The sequence below is a fragment of the Argopecten irradians genome, chromosome 8 (genome assembly GCF_041381155.1).
Source record: "Argopecten irradians isolate NY chromosome 8, Ai_NY, whole genome shotgun sequence".
Lineage (NCBI taxonomy): Eukaryota > Metazoa > Mollusca > Bivalvia > Pectinida > Pectinidae > Argopecten > Argopecten irradians.
In genome coordinates this window covers 4,977,198-4,997,054 of record NC_091141.1, presented here as the reverse complement: position 1 = coordinate 4,997,054, position 19,857 = coordinate 4,977,198, and the positions used below count along the sequence as shown (strand labels likewise).

Genomic DNA, 19,857 nt, shown 5'->3' with positions numbered 1-19,857 from the left:
CAGTACTATTTGCTGGAGTGTTTTCATACCGCTGTGGGGAAATTAGCATATATCAATTAGCGTTGGAATTTCCAATTACTTAGAATTCTTCCGCTGCGCACGCTTAAGATACTAAAGCAAATATGGTTGTCCGATAGCCAAATAGAATCAAATTGTCAGAAACAAGCGGAAATAAGCGGTATTGGTGTCAATTGGTAAGCCACGTAACACAGGTATGATTGACCTACTAATGTCATACTGGTTCGCGGAAATTGGCATTTATTGCCTGATCCAATATGAATATTTGGACAATTAATCTAATTGAAATTTGCAATTAACCTTTGATAAAAATGTACTGTAGTAAGTTACCGTGTTGACTTACAACTCATAAAAGCAACACAAACGAAGTAATATCAACAAAAGTCGACTGGAAACGTATGCCAAACTTATTACTTATTATCCATTTGTGTCGAGATAAATGGGCCTAATTGACAGGTAATGATGTGTTAATTAAACATATATCTCTGTTTTAATGCCAAATGTAATGAAAGAGAAATAGTAAATCTTGTTTCCTTGTATTTATCTTAACATCAGAATGTTAACCATATGATTCTACTTCTTAAGTATATTAATAGATGTGATGGTGATTCATTAAAATATTGTACATTTCAGACATTCCTCGAACACGTGCTATCGTCAGCCATACAACAAAACTAAACATATTTAAATGTTTTGTTTTTACCAGCACCGTTACGTTACAAATCAATATATCATAAACGGATCGCAGAACAATTGGTCACCAGAGAATACAGGAGACAAAAATAACAAATTCCAAAAGTTCATCGTGATAACAATGCGATGACTCAAATATCAAATAAATTCAGTACAATGCTGAAATCCATATAAAGCTCTAGTGAAGCAATGGAATATCAACACAAAGCGTTGTCATTTCTTACGTCACTTAAAATTCCAATATACATTCACATTGTATTGGTAATTATACCACTGACTGTGATGTTATTACACCCATGACAGTTTGTCAAATTATCAAAAACATGTTTCTCCATAAAATGTTCTGTCAAATGCAAATCAAGAGCGGGTTGCATGGCTTTCTTAAGTTTAAGACATATTTCCTAAATAATTATCACGATAATAAGTACGTCAATGGATGGTGTCTCTTTCGTGTCCTGGCGTGACTTGCTACGTTCATGACAAACTGTTTTTAAGCAAGAAGGTTTTCACGCGGAGGAAACGGTAAAAATATACAGTACATACCTTATTAGGTTATAACCATAATCATTATGCAACAGAATCTCCACACGAAATATATGTGTATACAATATATGTAAATATAACTATATAGTGTTTGACCGGCAAACCTGACGTCACATAGCAAAGGAAACCAGAGTATGCAAATGTGGTTTTAATGTCAACCATAAAACGTCCCTGCAGTATTCGTCAACCGTTAATAGTTTAAGTTACTAAAGAAATGAATAGACCAGATTTACCAAACTGCAAGCTTTAATATAATGAGGACATTCACTTTCTTGACCTACAGAACTTAATTTGTCAATAGCGTTATTAAATGTTAACGCAGCCTCCCAATTTAGTAATATTAAACAAAAACATACAGGTAATATCTACTCAAGTTGTAGTGGCTCGTGGTCGTCAATTGTTTAGTGTTTACAAGATCTGACAGAATTCCGGACCTCACAAGATGGGGGTCAAGGGTCAGAACATCTGACAATAATTCAATTCCGCCAATGAGGTACTTTGGAATCTCGAGGGACCTGACCGCGCTTGAATTGTCAAACCTCGTCCACATCCATTTGACATAATCAGGAGTAATGGTGTGAGTAAGGTGCACTGCTGTTTAGGACGTAAATTATAGATGATGGCTCTCGAGGTAAGATGAAACGTTTACACAAATTTCATTACGTGAATGAACACTGTCATCTACAACTTTCATTACACGTCTACGCGATGCCAGACTACTCTGCTTTACAACATTGAAAGTCTGACAACAGAAGCAGAGACTGTTGTTGTTTCATCTGGACATAGTACCTAACGTGTTACGTCCACAGTACCTAACGTGTTACGTCCACAGTACCTAACGTGTTACGTCCACAGTACCTAACGTGTTACGTCCACAGTACCTAACGTGTTACGTCCACAGTACCTAACGTGTTACGTCCACAGTACCTAACGTGTTACGTCCACAGTACCTAACGTGTTACGTCCACAGTACCTAACGTGTTACGTCCACAGTAACTAACGTGTTACGTCCACAGTACCTAACGTGTTACGTCCACAGTACCTAACGTGTTACGTCCACAGTACCTAACGTGTTACGTCCACAGTACCTAACGTGTTACGTCCACAGTACCTAACGTGTTACGTTCACAGTACCTAACGTGTTACGTCCACAGTACCTAACGTGGTACGTCCACAGTACCTAACGTGTTACGTCCACAGTACCTAACCAAACAAGCTGGCATAGTGACAGAACATGGATCTGTATCTTCAAAACCAAGACATGCCAAGCAAGTGAGATTCAAAGTAACTACATGTATTTAAAAGAACGCGGGGAGATGAAATGGACTTAAATGTCAGCCATGTTCTGACCAGAGGACTGAGTGTACTTGCTTCTTTCACATGGCGGATGATACGGAAACATGAATGTTGGCAGGACTTGGGGTATGACAAGCAAAACATACACTGGGTAGATAAATGGTGACGTCAATGACAAATCATAGCCATTTAAGGACTAACTTAGGTTGCTTTATCTGGTGTACCGGAACCAGATAACCGTCTTGGGTTGTTTCCAAGGGTTCCAATATTTCAATGAACATAAAAAAAAATCAAAAAAAAAAATCTGGGTGAACTACATTAATTTTAAAGACAAGTATCTGGATGGATTTTTCCTAAAACCAAAACTAACCAAGTATCAGCCACTGCAAATGTATTTGGAATTACACATATATAAATTTTCTTAGATAATTGATTATCACTATTAACATTTTAAAAGCTTAAACAAACAATCATGCTGACGTCACGGATCTATCTAAAACCTTAGTGTTGTTTTCAACAATATTGGTAGAGCCTTGATCGGCCTATGAGCTTTGTCTTGTCCACATTACAGCCCGTGTTACAGATTAGACATCCACATTGTTGAATTTGGTATAATTTGTCTAGTAAGCCCCTTGTCGACACAGTAGACCTAGAACGGCCCTCGTAATTTAGAAAGCTGAACGAGTCGACTCGGATTGGCATGACAATTAATCCGACTAATTCTTCCAATCAATCTTGCTGTTTTCGACTCGTCCTGCAGCACGTGTTTCCTGTCTCGTTACTACGCAACACGCTTACAAACTACTCACCAAAATAAATAAAAACAGAAGAAGTTATAATCGCAACACATAGCCATATAAGTGAGTTCACCTTTATCAATGTTCTATATACCAGTGGATTACATATTACACGTTCGTTTAAAGCGATATATGAAAGGATCCTCTTATAGCTTAAACGCTTGCGTTATCGTTAATCACTGATTATCAGGAAGTAATATTTTCAATTCAGATCCTGACAATTTAATTACTATAAAGCAATTTTATACAAAGAATAAGGGTACCATTCATTTATTGTCACTTTCTTAAATAAAAAGCTAATCATATAACTTGATGTCCATTGTTCGATCCCGTATAACGATAAAATATCTCAATAGCGTAATTTATACATATAGTCATATCATAAATCGATTTTCGTTGAAGAGCAATATTCAAAGATAGGTATAACTTATCGTTGTCATTTTATAATGTAATTTAGGTATTCTGTTGAAACCGTTGATTAAAAATATATCTGAAATATCATGTTCGTGTGTATAGGAATTGTCGTCCGAGTGACAGTCCACTTAGAGCTTGTTATCATTTTATTTATTACTACACTAACTTGGATTAGATACAACTTGTGTATCAATGTCGGCCTTTTAATATCATGATAAAATGTCCTCCTTCAGTTCCCCAGGGTGGTGTCCTAAGGCCATCGTTCTTCTTGTAATAAGCATGCATATCAAATGACGATGCATTGGTTAAACCGTGTTCACCCCTCAAAGCTCCATAATTGATAATAATGTCACATATACACATTTTCTTATGTGTCTTTAGAGCTATCATAAAATCATTCCGATTATATATAGAGTTATTGCATGATCGTAAAAGGCGACTAAATTAGGATCTTATCTTTTTTCTTCTTCCTAACTGACTTTATCTTTCCTAATGTCTCCATTGGCACCACCTCACTTTTGACCTTGAGTTGAGCGCTCGCCCCTGTGAGGAAGGCTCTGGGTTCTGTCCCCTGGCAGAGACACACCAAAGTCTATGAAAGTGGTGGGGTATGTTGCTTGGTGTCTTCGGCGGCATGCCTCAGTGATATAGCACTATAAAGGGCAACATTTACACTATACAAGCAGATACAACACGAACATACCGCAGTCTCCCAAAACACGCACCTCGCACTTCACACACGCTACACACTTCACACATGGGAGGCCGTCCTTACATGACCCTGGCTGTTAATAGGATGTTAAAATATTCAAACAAACAAACAAATTGGAGAGTAATTTAACTTCTTACAGCCTAGATGGTACACGCCATTAAACGGAAAACTATCACTTGAGGTGAACGAAAAAAATTCTTTAAAGAAAAACAATGTTAAATTTTTCCCAAGTTTTCACAAGCATTCAAAACCACCTTTTGATTAAGCCGAAGTTCTAAACGGTAATAACGTTTTGAAAAGTACAATCAATTTCAAACATGAGTCAACGACTCCTAGTCATGCTGTTCAAACGTGAATAATTGATAAAACAATATTTTAATGCGTTCATTGGTTATGTGTTTCAGTCGAACATAATAATATTTCTACAAAGTTGATGTCAAATGAGTTCTCGTCTTCCTGAATATCAACTATTTGGCGGAGACACCTAAAATGCGAGTTGTAACCGTTGGCATCCTTGAATAGGTTTGTCTGTGGAGATATTTGGCCTAATGATCAGATGATTTAATTACCTGCAAGCATAATTAGACGTTTCAGGACGAACCCTTCACAAACAGTACATGATATGGAAGTTATGGCCGCCATAAGAAATGTCTGTCGTAATTTTGTATGCAAATTTTATGGAACAACATAGGTCCCTTCTTCTTGTTTTCAGTGTGGTTCCAGTAATTACCCTCTTCTTCCGGTATTAAATTATTCTTGTCTAAACAGAGCCATTTGCTCTATTTAATTACCGTTTTATAGCCCTCTGTATATAGCATCCAAAGCCCCAACTACGAGGAGATAAACCACTACATGCATGTATTATTCATGCGCTCGACAGCTCATAGCCGAGGAGTTTCCATACCAGCACATCTGACACGTCCTCCAAACTTTGGTAATGTGTAGGAATGTCGAGGCGAGAATATATCCGTCATCACTATTGTTAGCTTGACCTTCTGTGATCCTAGGAGGTGTAACTTCCCTAACAAGTTAAGTTGTAATTTTAGGTACAGGCTTTATCCTGTATTGTTTCTATTTTAATATTCAATAACAAGGCTATAAAGTGATCTGGGACTTTCTCATCGATCATTGTCGACTTCAGCAATTCACTTTCAATTCCTATACTGCCTGCATCACAGTTCAGCAAATCCAGCGAGACCCATAGCGATTTTGTGAGAAGCGATTGGTCGGTCGGTCTATCCCAGAATCCCCTGGGAGAGGCTGGGAAGACTAAATATTTGCCTTTCATATCCAATCGATTTTACATATTAAGTATAGATGTTTTACTTCGTAATAACAATGGGATTCCCACGAATGCACCGACCAAATGATTAGGTCGCTTTTCAATTCACCACACGAGAGATAACCTAGGGTTGAAGCAATAGCTTTCTCACCCAATCGATCTGGCGAGTGTGCGGGAAGGAAACTTGTCTCAAAGGAGTACAACATTATTAAATTCTTCAAAGATAAGAACGCCACTACAACAAGGTGCAGTCTTCTGAAAACGCCGAGGTTTCTAATTTTATTGCGAACTATGCCATATAAGTCCCAAGGTACTACATGTTTTAATACTGATCATGCGCGGCTATTTGATCACGCGAAAGGAAGCAAGCTTCGCAGACAACATCCGGCTCTCAAGGTGTCGGTTCTAATAGCTCATGCATGTCTACTGTTCCACTTCCTGTTTTTTCAGCAATGTGTAATTCAAACTAAAACAACCTTTAAATTTTATTTGATACGACAGATTTAGGCTCTGTCGTCCAATTGTCTATCGAATTTACATTTTAAATCTGCAATAGAAGAAAATGATACGAGGCTAGAACGCTAGCTTGATCTCGTCTGCTGTTTCGCGCGCTGAGGGACAGGAAGTATCGCATCATTCCAGTGGACAATATAGCCACCAGTTTGAAATTAATGAGTTGGTTCTCAGGGGTATGGTACAGACACTCTGATAAATCTCTCTGATCACAGATCCTGGATTCTAGGGAAGTTATCTTAATCTGGTATACGTATACCGAATCCAATATGGGGGAGATTTCCCTATTAAAATCTGATACGTTGAATCCGTGTGTTTCACCTTTCTGATTACAAAAGTGAACCAAAGCAGACATGTGTCGTATTCATCGTAGTCTACTTGTAATTAGGTCAAGGCCTCAAAGAAATATACACATTTATTCCATAATCAGTATTTTAATATACACCAGAAACTGGTCTCTGCTATAAGAAACATAAAATAGACTTCCGTTTCTTCTAACAGGATTGAAAACAGCATCAGTATCTCTGTCTCCGGATAATCCTGACACAATCAACGTCATCAAAAGGTGATGATGACCATGATTATAACTAGAAATATCCAATCAAAATTCTACTAGGGATGCAAAAAATGTGTTAAAAAACTACAGAGAAAAAATCTAAAAGACACAGTGTCGCCATATGATATAACTTGGTTAAGATAATAGGCTATAAATTTACATAGATTATCTATGAAAAATGGAAAATGGATGATAAACTACTAAAAATAAATTGGTATTTGATAACATGCTGTTACTACATGGTGGCAGTCCTACAATCTTTGTAGTCATGGCGATTTGACAAGATTATATCTAACTTGTATGCGAATTGTATTCTAAGCAAATAAGGAAATAATATTTTAAACTTGAAATATGTCTGTGGATTTTGCAAAACACATACATGTAGTTCTAGTATTGATATTGTATCATGTCAATGTGAAAGGTTTCTGAACTAACTACAAAGTGAAACTAGAATATATATAGATGAAAATAGAAAAAAAAAGACGAAAAAACACGTGCGTCCTAACCTTTTCATTTCTTCCGTTTGACTGCAAAATAGAACAACATAGTGTCACTTTGAATTTAGCAGCTTACTCATCAATCGTTCTCGAGAGGAAATATCCCTTCTAGCACTAAATCATAACACTTGGAGTACATTTTAAAGGCAATTAGTGGATTAATGAAATCTGCCTTATGATGAGAGAAAATACAGACATATATAGCAAACACGTTATTCTGGGGAAAATAGTATGTAAGAGTTTCTCATATCAAATATTATATGAAATCAACAAATAACTCAAAAAGTCTCCATTTCAATCCTGGACATTGATCTAACTGAATCGATCATTTCGTTCTTTCGTCTGCAATTTCTAGTGTCGCGCCACATTGGACACCATGCCGTATAAATGAATAAATATTAATGTGTTGCAGAAAGACTAAATGTGCGGAAGACAGTGCATTATAACCTACCTCCTAACACTCGCCATTTTAAACGATAATAAGTCTATCACCAATAACGTCCTACACAGCTAACCAGTTATCTGAAAAATGGAAAAAAAATGTTTGGATGGAAAAATGGAATGTGTTTGTAACCTCGTGTAAACAAGATTTTCTGTACAATTAATATAAACGGATATTAAGGATGCACAGCAATACATTAAAAAAATAATGATTTCGATGGATTTTCTCTTTGAAATAACCCCTGACGACTTCTGATGTTGAAGTCAAAATAACATTATCTGCATTAAAACCCGTTGATGGGAATATTAAATCTTCCTTTTGACAGTTTTAGGGATATTTTACTAGCACATTCCCGTGTGAAATGACAGAGATAATAGATATCATCACTTAGTGTTTGATTGTAGCAACATTTCGATTTTACATCTTTGTTTTCGGCGAGGAATTTGTAGTAGAAATATTGTTTACTTTTATGAACATCCTCAAATGTTAATTATATGACACAGGAGCTTTTGGCGCCAGTAAATAGGTTCGTTATCACACTGGCATCCCTTATTTCTCATCTGTTATATGCAACAAATAGAAAGTACTCAGTTTTTCTATAAGATGATATCAAATGAATACAATCCTTTTTGAAAAAAAAAAAAAAGTTTAAATGATTGTGATGCAAATAATTTCATATTTCTTACAATGTTTATTCCCATATAATAATGCTTCGTACTCAAAAAAACGTAGAACACAATCAAGTGGGCTAGTTTATATAGGAATTGGTAGCTTATTGGAGAATCAGAGAGACAACAGCGGATGATAAAGGTGTTGTCTAGAGATATTCCACGCTTTAGCCCCACAACTCTCCAGGGAAATAACTTTTTCGAGCGCTCTCCGTTTAGCAGGCCTCGGTATACGTTAGACGGATAGACACCAGTACAGAAATAGCATTTACTGACTGAATCAATTGTTGGCTTTTCATCTTTAATCTCAAGCTAAAGCTTGCCATCTTTGTCTACTAAGCCGACAAGCTCAATGTTAGAATGTCGAAGCCTGAACTTCTTCTTGTCTTGAGGGATTTTCTTTGAAATCAATCACAGAAATTACTTAGTAGCGGCAGGAACCTGACGCGCGAGCTGGTCACGTGTCCCATGAGAGACATGGTTGACGACAGTGTGTAATAACAGCATTGTGTTTTAGACAAGGTTTACGTTCTTTGTAGAGCCTTATTACCACTTGTTAATCACGAACCCATCCGCACCTGAGACACACAATCAAGTCCCTGTCCTTTGGGGGATTACAACCAAACAGCCCAATATCGATTTCACCTGAAATAATCATACTCGAAAAGTGACATTGCCAATCCGAATATAGATGAAAGTTAGTTATTGATCGGTTGATTTCAACCATTATTCTTGAAACAATTGTTCTAGTCCCCCGGGACCCTGTTTTTTCTATGGTTGAATACTTCTATACAGCGCCGATTGTAGTCACGCCTTCGATCTCACATCTATCCAAACAAGCCAACTGTTTCGAATTCACTTTTGGTAAATATCGCCTGATTGATATCAATTTGGGCTTTTATGGACTCTAAAGGGTAAGCGAACAATCTGACTAAATTCTGACGTTAGTCCGGATTGTATAGACTTTGTGTAACGAAAGCCACCCTCGTCTATGTCAATATTTAATAATTGTGTTATACCTGTACAATCAATAGCATAAATCCGTTTTGTTTTCATACGCTGAGGTCTAAAGTACATAAAGCCCTTGTTAATGGACAATTCCAACCAACTACGCATGCGCACAATCATGTCTATATTGCCATAGTTGCCATTAGTAAAAGATAACGTATTCAACACACAGCAAATTATTCTTTTCGATGTAATTGGATGAGGATGTAGTCGATAAAACGAATCAAGCTTTTACCAACAAAATTCAAAAATTATCCTTTAATCAAGATTGTTTTTGTGACCAAGTCTAAAATTGAGCTTCTATGGAAACCGGTTGTTCCCACGGGTGGTCGCCTGGCTTGTATCTTCATACCAAACTAAAGAAGCATCGATTAAATTAGATATAAGGACATTCATATAATGTCCCCACTGGTAAATTAATGATAGCTTGCATGTCATTAATAAACTATTTCTGCCAATACAATCTGATGGAATTTTATATTTGTTGTCATGACATTTTTTTGTTAACGATTAGTTAATTCTGAGTGATACCATATCTTCGTCCAAGAAATGCTTTACAAATTTCAATTTTTTTTTGACATTAAGTGATATAACTTTTGATTATGGTTTGAAATTCAGTATTTTACAAATAACTAATCTACGGTAACCGCGCAGTAATTTTCCATAGAAATAATACCTGAAAACAAAACATTACATCCGACTAAACATAACACACGAAGCCAGAAGAAAGAATATAGAAAAAAAGCCTATCTATACAGAACACTAGTATAGAACATGAAGTTTACCTAATAACATAGTCTTTGTTACATGTTAATGATATTCGAGCAAACCAAGAAGGCGTCCAAGAAGAAACGAGTTTGCATCTTTTTTGTGCGGTTACAAATTTGCTCTGTTAGCGAGAAAGATTTTTAACGATTTCAAAGAAATTGAAGATGGAACCTGCATTTGATCAAAAGGTAGATTAAGACTGCATATACCAGATACACTTGTAAAAGAAAATAAAATGATAATAATCTTACTGATGCAAATCATCACACTGAACTTTAAGCTGACTTCTACCATGTTAAAAGTAAACCTTAGTTGGACTTATATCATGCTTTGCTGTATCTCCCATTAAGGAGCTGGGGTAATCATGCTTTGCTGTATCTCCCATTAAGGAGCTGGGGTAATCATGCTTTAATGTATCTCCCATTAAGGAGGTAGGGTAATCATTCTTTAATGTATCTCCCATCATTCTTTAATGTATCTCCCATTAAGGAGCTAGGGTAATCATGCTTTAATGTATCTCCCATTAAGGAGCTAGGGTAATCATGCTTTAATGTATCTCCCATCATGCTTTAATGTATCTCCCATTAAGGAGGTAAGGTTATCATTCTTTAATGTATCTCCCATTAAGGAGCTGGGGTAATCATGCTTTAATGTATCTCCCATTAAGGTGCTAGGGTAATCATTCTTTAATGTATCTCCCATTAAGGTGCTAGGGTAATCATGCTTTAATGTATCTCCCATTAAGGAGCTAGGGTAATCATTCTTTAATGTATCTCCCATTAAGGAGCTGGGGTAATCATGCTTTAATGTATCTCCCATTAAGGTGCTAGGGTAATCATGCTTTAATGTATCTCCCATTAAGGAGCTAGGGTAATCATGCTTTAATGTATCTCCCATTAAGGAGCTAGGGTAATCATGCTTTAATGTATCTCCCATCATGCTTTAATGTATCTCCCATTAAGGAGGTAAGGTTATCATTCTTTAATGTATCTCCCATTAAGGAGCTGGGGTAATCATGCTTTAATGTATCTCCCATTAAGGTGCTAGGGTAATCATTCCTTAATGTATCTCCCATTAAGGAGCTAGGGTAATCATGCTTTAATGTATCTCCCATTAAGGAGCTGGGGTAATCATGCTTTAATGTATCTCCCATTAAGGTGCTAGGGTAATCATTCCTTAATGTATCTCCCATTAAGGTGCTAGGGTAATCATGCTTTAATGTATCTCCCATTAAGGAGCTAGGGTAATCATGCTTTAATGTATCTCCAATTAAGGTGCTAGGGTAATCATGCTTTAATGTATCTCCCATTAAGGTGCTAGGGTAATCATTCCTTAATGTATCTCCCATTAAGGTGCTAGGGTAATCATGCTTTAATGTATCTCCCATTAAGAAGCTAGGGTAATCATGCTTTAATGTATCTCCCATTAAGGTGCTAGGGTAATCATTCCTTAATGCATCTCCCATTAAGGAGGTAGGGTATTCATTCCTTAATGTATCTCCCATCATGCTTTAATGTTTCTCCCATTAAGGGGGTAGGGTAATCGTTCTTTAATGTATCTCCCATCACTCTTTAATGTATCTCCCATTAAGGAGCTGGGGTAATCATGCTTTAATGTATCTCCCATTAAGGAGGTAGGGTAATCATTCTTTAATGTATCTCCCATCATTCTTTAATGTATCTCCCATTAAGGAGCTAGGGTAATCATGCTTTAATGTATCTCCCATTAAGGTGCTAGGGTAATCATGCTTTAATGTATCTCCCATTAAGGAGCTGGGGTAATCATGCTTTAATGTATCTCCCATTAAGGTGCTAGGGTAATATTCTTTAATGTATCTCCCATTAAGGTGCTAGGGTAATCATGCTTTAATGTATCTCCCATTAAGGTGCTAGGGTAATCATGATTTAATGTATCTCCCATTAAGGAGCTGGGATAATCATGCTTAAATGTATCTCCCATTAAGGTGCTAGGGTAATCATTCCTTAATGTGTCTCTCATTAAGGAGGTAGGGTATTCATTCCTTAATGTATCTCCCATCATGCTTTAATGTTTCTCCCATTAAGGGGGTAGGGTAATCGTTCTTTAATGTATCTCCCATCACTCTTTAATGTATCTCCCATTAAGGAGCTGGGGTAATCATGCTTTAATGTATCTCCCATTAAGGTGCTAGGGTAATCATGCTTTAATGTATCTCCCATTAAGGAGCTAGGGTAATCATGCTTTAATGTATCTCCCATTAAGGTACTAGGGTAATCATTCCTTAATGTGTCTCTCATTAAGGAGGTAGGGTATTCATTCCTTAATGTATCTCCCATCATGCTTTAATGTATCTCCCATTAAGGAGGTAGGGTAATCATTCTTTAATGTATCTCCCATCATTCTTTAATGTATCTCCCATTAAGGAGCTGGGGTAATCATTCTTTAATGTATCTCCCATTAAGGAGCTTGGGTAATCATGCTTTAATGTATCTCCCATTAAGGTGCTAGGGTAATCATTCCTTAATGTATCTCCCATTAAGGAGGTAGGGTATTCATTCCTTAATGTATCTCCCATCATGCTTTAATGTATCTCCCATTAAGGAGGTAGGGTAATCATTCCTTAATGTATCTCCCATTAAGGAGCTAGGGTAATCATGCTTTAATGTATCTCCCATTAAGGAGCTGGGGTAATCATGCTTTAATGTATCTCCCATTAAGGTGCTAGGGTAATCATGCTTTAATGTATCTCCCATTAAGGTGCTAGGGTAATCATTCCTTAATGTATCTCCCATTAAGAAGCTAGGGTAATCATGCTTTAATGTATCTCCCATTAAGGAGCTAGGGTAATCATGCTTTAATGTATCTCCCATTAAGGAGCTGGGGTAATCATGCTTTAATGTATCTCCCATTAAGGTGCTAGGGTAATCATTCCTTAATGTATCTCCCATTAAGGAGCTAGGGTAATCATGCTTTAATGTATCTCCCATTAAGGTGCTAGGGTAATCATGCTTTAATGTATCTCCCATTAAGGTGCTAGGGTAATCATTCCTTAATGTATCTCCCATCATGCTTTAATGTTTCTCCCATTAAGGGGGTAGGGTAATCGTTCTTTAATGTATCTCCCATCATTCTTTAATGTATCTCCCATTAAGGAGCTGGGGTAATCATGCTTTAATGTATCTCCCATTAAGGAGGTAGGGTAATCATTCTTTAATGTATCTCCCATCATTCTTTAATGTATCTCCCATTAAGGAGCTGGGGTAATCATGCTTTAATGTATCTCCCATTAAGGAGCTAGGGTAATCATGCTTTAATGTATCTCCCATTAAGGAGGTAGGGTATTCATTCCTTAATGTATCTCCCATCATGCTTTAATGTATCTCCCATTAAGGGGGTAGGGTAATCGTTCTTTAATGTATCTCCCATCATTCTTTAATGTATCTCCCATTAAGGAGCTGGGGTAATCATGCTTTAATGTATCTCCCATTAAGGAGGTAGGGTAATCATTCTTTAATGTATCTCCCATCATTCTTTAATGTATCTCCCATTAAGGAGCTGGGGTAATCATGCTTTAATGTATCTCCCATTAAGGTGCTAGGGTAATAATTCCTTAATGTATCTCCCATTAAGGAGCTGGGGTAATCATGCTTTAATGTATCTCCAATTAAGGTGCTAGGGTAATCATTCCTTAATGTATCTCCCATTAAGGTGCTAGGGTAATCATGCTTTAATGTATCTCCCATTAAGGTGCTAGGGTAATCATGCTTTAATGTATCTCCCATTAAGAAGGTAGGGAAATCATGCTTTAATGTATCTCCCATTAAGGTACTAGGGTAATCATTCCTTAATGTGTCTCCCATTAAGGAGGTAGGGTATTCATTCCTTAATGTATCTCCCATCATGCTTTAATGTTTCTCCCATTAAGGGGGTAGGGTAATCGTTCTTTAATGTATCTCCCATCACTCTTTAATGTATCTCCCATTAAGGAGCTGGGGTAATCATGCTTTAATGTATCTCCCATTAAGGTGCTAGGGTAATCATGCTTTAATGTATCTCCCATTAAGGTGCTAGGGTAATCATGCTTTAATGTATCTCCCATTAAGGTGCTAGGGTAATCATGCTTTAATGTATCTCCCATTAAGGTGCTAGGGTAATCATGCTTTAATGTATCTCCCATTAAGGTGCTAGGGTAATCATTCCTTAATGTGTCTCTCATTAAGGAGGTAGGGTATTCATTCCTTAATGTATCTCCCATCATGCTTTAATGTATCTCCCATTAAGGAGGTAGGGTAATCATTCTTTAATGTATCTCCCATCATTCTTTAATGTATCTCCCATTAAGGAGCTGGGGTAATCATTCCTTAATGTATCTCCCATTAAGGTGCTTGGGTAATCATGCTTTAATGTATCTCCCATTAAGGTGCTAGGGTAATCATTCCTTAATGTATCTCCCATTAAGGAGGTAGGGTATTCATTCCTTAATGTATCTCCCATCATGCTTTAATGTATTTTCCATTAAGGAGGTAGGGTATTCATTCCTTAATGTATCTCCAATTAAGGTGCTAGGATAGTCATGCTTTAGTATATTCCCCTTTAAAGAGGTAGAGTAATCATGATTTAATGTATCTCCCATTAAGAAGCTAGGGTAATCATTCTTTAATGTATCTCCCATCATGCTTTAATGTATCTCCCATTAAGGAGGTAGGGTATTCATGCTTTAATGTATCTCCCATTATGGAGCTAGGGTACGGTATGTTTTCAGCTGTGCGCTAGGATAACCCTAAGTGTAAATGTATGTATGCGGTATAATGGTGTCGTGTCTCCTTGTGATAGTTAAACTCCCTTTCATAGTGTTGTCTCACTGAAGCTCATTTTATGAGTTTTTATCTCTGTATAATTGGGATTAACCCTATTTTAAAATATATGTATTCGTCTGATTTGAGAATTGGGATGAAGGGCATTTTGTGTATCCATCTGAGTCGAAATTTTAGAATAACCTTTATATGGAGTATTTTCAAGAACCGGCATTTACAAGGTTGTAGATTATCCCTTCGAAATGGGATTAAGCCTTTCTAGATTATCCCTTATCTTGAGTTTCTTTTAACCTGAAATTAGAATCTCCCTTTGAGTTGGGATTAGCCCTGTTCTAGATTATCCCTTTCAACTTGACATGGAGATGCGATTAACGCTGTAATATCTAGAACATCCTTTTTGAGTTGGACTTAACCCTGTGATAACTAGAGCCTTGAGTTGGACACCGACATTAACTCTGTATAAGAGTGTAATATGTTCTGTAATATAGTCTCGCGGTTAATTGACCACCCGATCCGCACTAAGGGAATTTACACACATGTGGTATGGCATATATTTTTCATAAATATCGATTTTTTGTAATGTTTTCATGGAAAGCCTGACAGTTTATGCTTGCAGTTTACAGGTATGGGTATGTACTAAATATTTCATCAATAACAACCAATAAAAGATCACTTGCCTGTTACCAATATGATGTCAACTTACATCATTAAAGTATCAGCTTTACCGCAAACGTGCGTTATGTGTACATTATAACTAGTATATTGGCGCTATATATAATTTGATATGTGGTCAAGATACTAACATGTATCACCAAATGTTAAATAAATCTCCAAAGTGTTTCAATTGGTTCATATTACGCTTTGTATGATAATATTTTAAAAACACCTACGATAGGTTTTGCCCACGTTTCCAATAATTGCTACAAAAATATTTATGTACATTGATAATTAACAGTCATATATACATTCGACGTTTCCGACTCTCATTTCATAACAATCACATAGACAGCTGTCATAGCTCGATTTCGTTTTGACAAGGCAACAGTAGTGATAACATGTCACATATTTCAGTTTGTTGCTAAAGTCGTTTGAGGGCGGTCTTTCATGTTTGTATGCTGTCGGAGGATACGGTATATTCGTGTTATGTCTCCACGTGAAATTGGAATCTTTGCATTTATGCTATTCATTTTGTTTCGGGATATGTATTACTTATTAGAGTTCCGGAGTTACAATACTTTAAAATACATTTGATTTACAATGTATATTACATTATGTATCTATGCTCTATAATGTAAGGTTTGTTTGTTTGTTTGATTAATGAACGCCCTATTTACAGTCAAAGTCATGTAAGGACGGCCTCCCATATATGGGGTGTGTTGTGTGTATGAAGTGTCAGTATGTGTTTTGGGAGACTGCGGTATATTCGTGTTTTGTCTTCTTGCATAGTGGAACTTTTGCCCTTTTTCTAGTGCTACATCACTGAAGCATGCAGCCGAAGATGTCAATATAAACATACATGCAGGCGATATAAATGAGCCAATTGCTCCTAGATACTTCATCTTAATATACAGGGAGTACTGTTTCCCATCAATATTTCAAATGTTGTATTGTATCACCATTACTGAATTTTAAAATTTTCCGTATAACTATGTCTTTAAGTTTTAATTGTACGTAATAAATTGACAATTTCTCAGCCAACGCATCAAAGCGGATACAGTCATTCAGAAATATTCCGGAGGGTTTTGAGGATTAAATGAGGAAATGACTGTTAATTAGTTCTGAAGACAAATCGGATTGAAGTATTAACTAGGACTTGCGTCATTCCACATCGGGCTAGACCTTCCTAAAATTTCCTTTGGCCTTGACAAAAGACTGGCAAGTTCTTAGAGATGTTGTCCTGCGTCAGACGTCCTTTTGTAAGAATGTCAAAGTCTGGCGCCAGGTCAAGATGATACTTGGACCACTGCTCTGTGTGTCAACCCGTGGTAGTGTCTCTATGTCCTGATAGCGTGTGTGGCCGTCGTAACCGGTTTTATTTGTTCAGCAGACATTTTACATATGCGCAATACAAAGAGGTATACCCGTAAGATCAAAGGACCGAATCAGATACTCAACCAGACCGGTTTCAAAGCCCTGCATAGTCGTTTCTATAAACTGCCATTAAGGTTATGGCATATAACACCGCGTTGGTATTTTACAACACACCATCACTACAAATTTCCTTGTCAATTTTCCGTGCATGTCCATAAAAGTCAGGGTTATTATTGTAGCTATCAGAAGCAATGACGGAACGCTTGATTCCGGGTTGCAAAATAAATCAACGTTTTTCGGAAGGAAAAGACATTTCGTTCAAAAACAAACATAAACAAGATATATGATGTGGACTGCGTGTAATTTATGTGATCTTCAGTATTAAAACAAAATAAAACAGCTACTAATAACAACAGTTTGTCATAACAATATCGTACACAGTCCCAGGTTATCAGTTTCTAACTAACGATGGCACACGTGACAAGACCGATTCGATCAATCTATAGAGCTTCTTCGGCTACAAAAACTTTTTTTTTGGAAATTTCTTTTACATATCCTTGAAAACAGGAATAGAGTTTGAAGTCGTTAACCACTATTTATGCCAGGCCTGTACTGTACTACCGTGTGGTTGACGTGCCTAACATCCTAGAGCTTCACATTTGTAACTGGTACACTTAAACTCTTGCTAGTTTTAAGTTCAGTGGATCGGGTATTTTTCCAGCACGAAATTTTGCTTTATTATTCAACCTGTCAAGTCCTGTATTACCAGTACTTATTAATACGATCACAATTACTCAAAACTAACTGTTTCTAATTGTATATATAGTTATATATATATATATATATATATATATTCACAAACAATTCAACTCGACGTCAAGTAATTTTAAATTAGTAACGTTAATGTACATCAAAAAAATATATTTTCATAAAATAATTTAAAGCAAGATATAATCTATTTAAAAAAACTAAGAAATAAAAATTGAAAATTATTCATTTTTTATATTTATTTCTAAATCATGCATGCATACTTAGCTATTAAATTCATCTTACCTTCCAAGTGACGATTTTGTGATTTGCGCAGCGTCTTTAGCAGGCAAGAGTATCCTCTCCTTAAGTTGCTGAAAGTTACCGAACGGCATCCTCCGGGGCTACTGTCTGTGAAACTCAGAACATGCAGTTGGGCGTGCTAATAAAAGCAAGGAGTGCAAAGGTCTCCCCAGGTGAAATATGTCGTCTTTTGGTGTAAATTTTGTGAATGGAGAGTCAGAATTTTGAGTGGGTGGTAAGCCAAATGCTGTTATTGATACTTGGTAAAACTCGTCAGCCGATTGGAGGACACAAACACTTAAATATTCATGAGTCGTTCCCGTTGAGTTGATGAGGCTGGAGTCACACCTGAGTAATTAGCAGGTTCTGTATTCACGTATAGGTATTACCTGTCCCCCGGGTGACTTGGCTGATCGATTGCCACTATATGGAACTACTGCAGTAAGTGGCCAGTACGGCTGATGATGCAGTACGATGGCTCGTTGGAGAAGCTGCTGAGTCGACACACACACACCCCGCTATTGATCACTGACTTTAATATACTCAGTCCGTACATCGCTATCTATATCCGTCCGCTCGTACGGCAGGCTAATTAACTACTACACCATACCTGGCTGTAAAAGCCATGTATAAGTATCCGTCCGTTCGGCCAGTGCAGCTGATCAAGTAGCGTACAACACATTGACACACAGTCTAGGTATGATGTCACAAAAGCAGCAAACTGAATATGTCAGCAACTTATTATAGAGTGAACAGTTTTATGACATGAACAATGGTAAAAAAAGTTTCTTGCTTTTAAAGTGATGAATAAGATATAATTCAAATATTCTATCAGTCCAAATCGTTAAACTACATAAACATTTAATGTCACTTTCGAATATTCATAAAAACCGTACCTGTAAGGTAAGTGCATTCTCATGTACCTGATATCGTGTCAAGTGAAAAAGATATGCATCTTTTGGCAAATCTAACTTTACATCATAGAAACATAACACAAAACACTTTTAACATGAATAATTTTTGTATAATTTATTTCAACATTATTAAAACAATATTTTGAATTCAAAGCAAAAATATGTCGATCATTAGAAAAAAAGTTAACCGAACATAATAAATGAGACTTATATTTCACGGTCTACTACGTTTCCGATATAAAAAATTGAATTAACAATATTAGAACACATGTACTTATATAACACCAAACAAATGCCAGATTTCCCGTGTGAATCTACGTTAAACACTGTAGGTTCATTTTAGCGTTAGGAAAATTAACATTTAATGTTTCTGTCAATAAATTTGTTGATAAAGTGGTATTAAGTGTAGTTTTAATGGCGAACTTATAATTTGTGAAATAACATAGGTTATTGTTAGTACTTTTAACATTACATAAACGAAATACATTTTTACGTTATAAGTTGATGGGTATAGACGTCTCACAAAAATACGTATACAAAAAGCAGCAATAGAAATCTATAAAAAGTAAGTAAGGGTATTCTTGAAATGAAAACACAGGTTATGTTAAATATAAATTATGTACACTGCGAACAGGGACGGTCGTCTATTTAATGACCGTGACGTTTTTTCAACCAATCAACCAACATCCACTATATCGAAAAGTAAAATGTAATCTAAACGTAAATGTAGATGGAAGAAAAGTTGGCTGTTTGAATTTATTTTCTTATAGGCCTGATATGTTTCCAAAACGAAAGTTAAAAGTTTATCAATAACAATTATCACATACCTATGCTATGTTACAATAGTGATACAACTAATTTC

General features: G+C 36.4%; 1 protein-coding gene across 3 annotated transcripts in view; it reads right to left on the bottom strand.

Moving 5' to 3' along the window:
* Nucleotides 1-18,723, bottom strand: part of LOC138329158 (vesicular glutamate transporter 1-like) — a 76,461-nt gene extending 57,738 nt beyond the window's left edge. The window contains exons 1-3 of one of the 3 annotated variants that reach the window (XM_069275935.1): nucleotides 18,085-18,723; nucleotides 7,773-7,843; nucleotides 7,331-7,351 (exon numbers count right to left, since the gene is read on the bottom strand). In XM_069275935.1, the coding sequence (XP_069132036.1) occupies nucleotides 7,331-7,351; nucleotides 7,773-7,789 (38 nt within the window). In that variant the 5' untranslated portion in view covers nucleotides 7,790-7,843; nucleotides 18,085-18,723. The remainder of the gene's footprint in view (nucleotides 1-7,330; nucleotides 7,352-7,772; nucleotides 7,844-18,084) is intronic. The other 2 variants (XM_069275931.1, XM_069275934.1) reach the window with 2 other exon arrangements.
* Nucleotides 18,724-19,857: the final 1,134 nt, after the last annotated feature.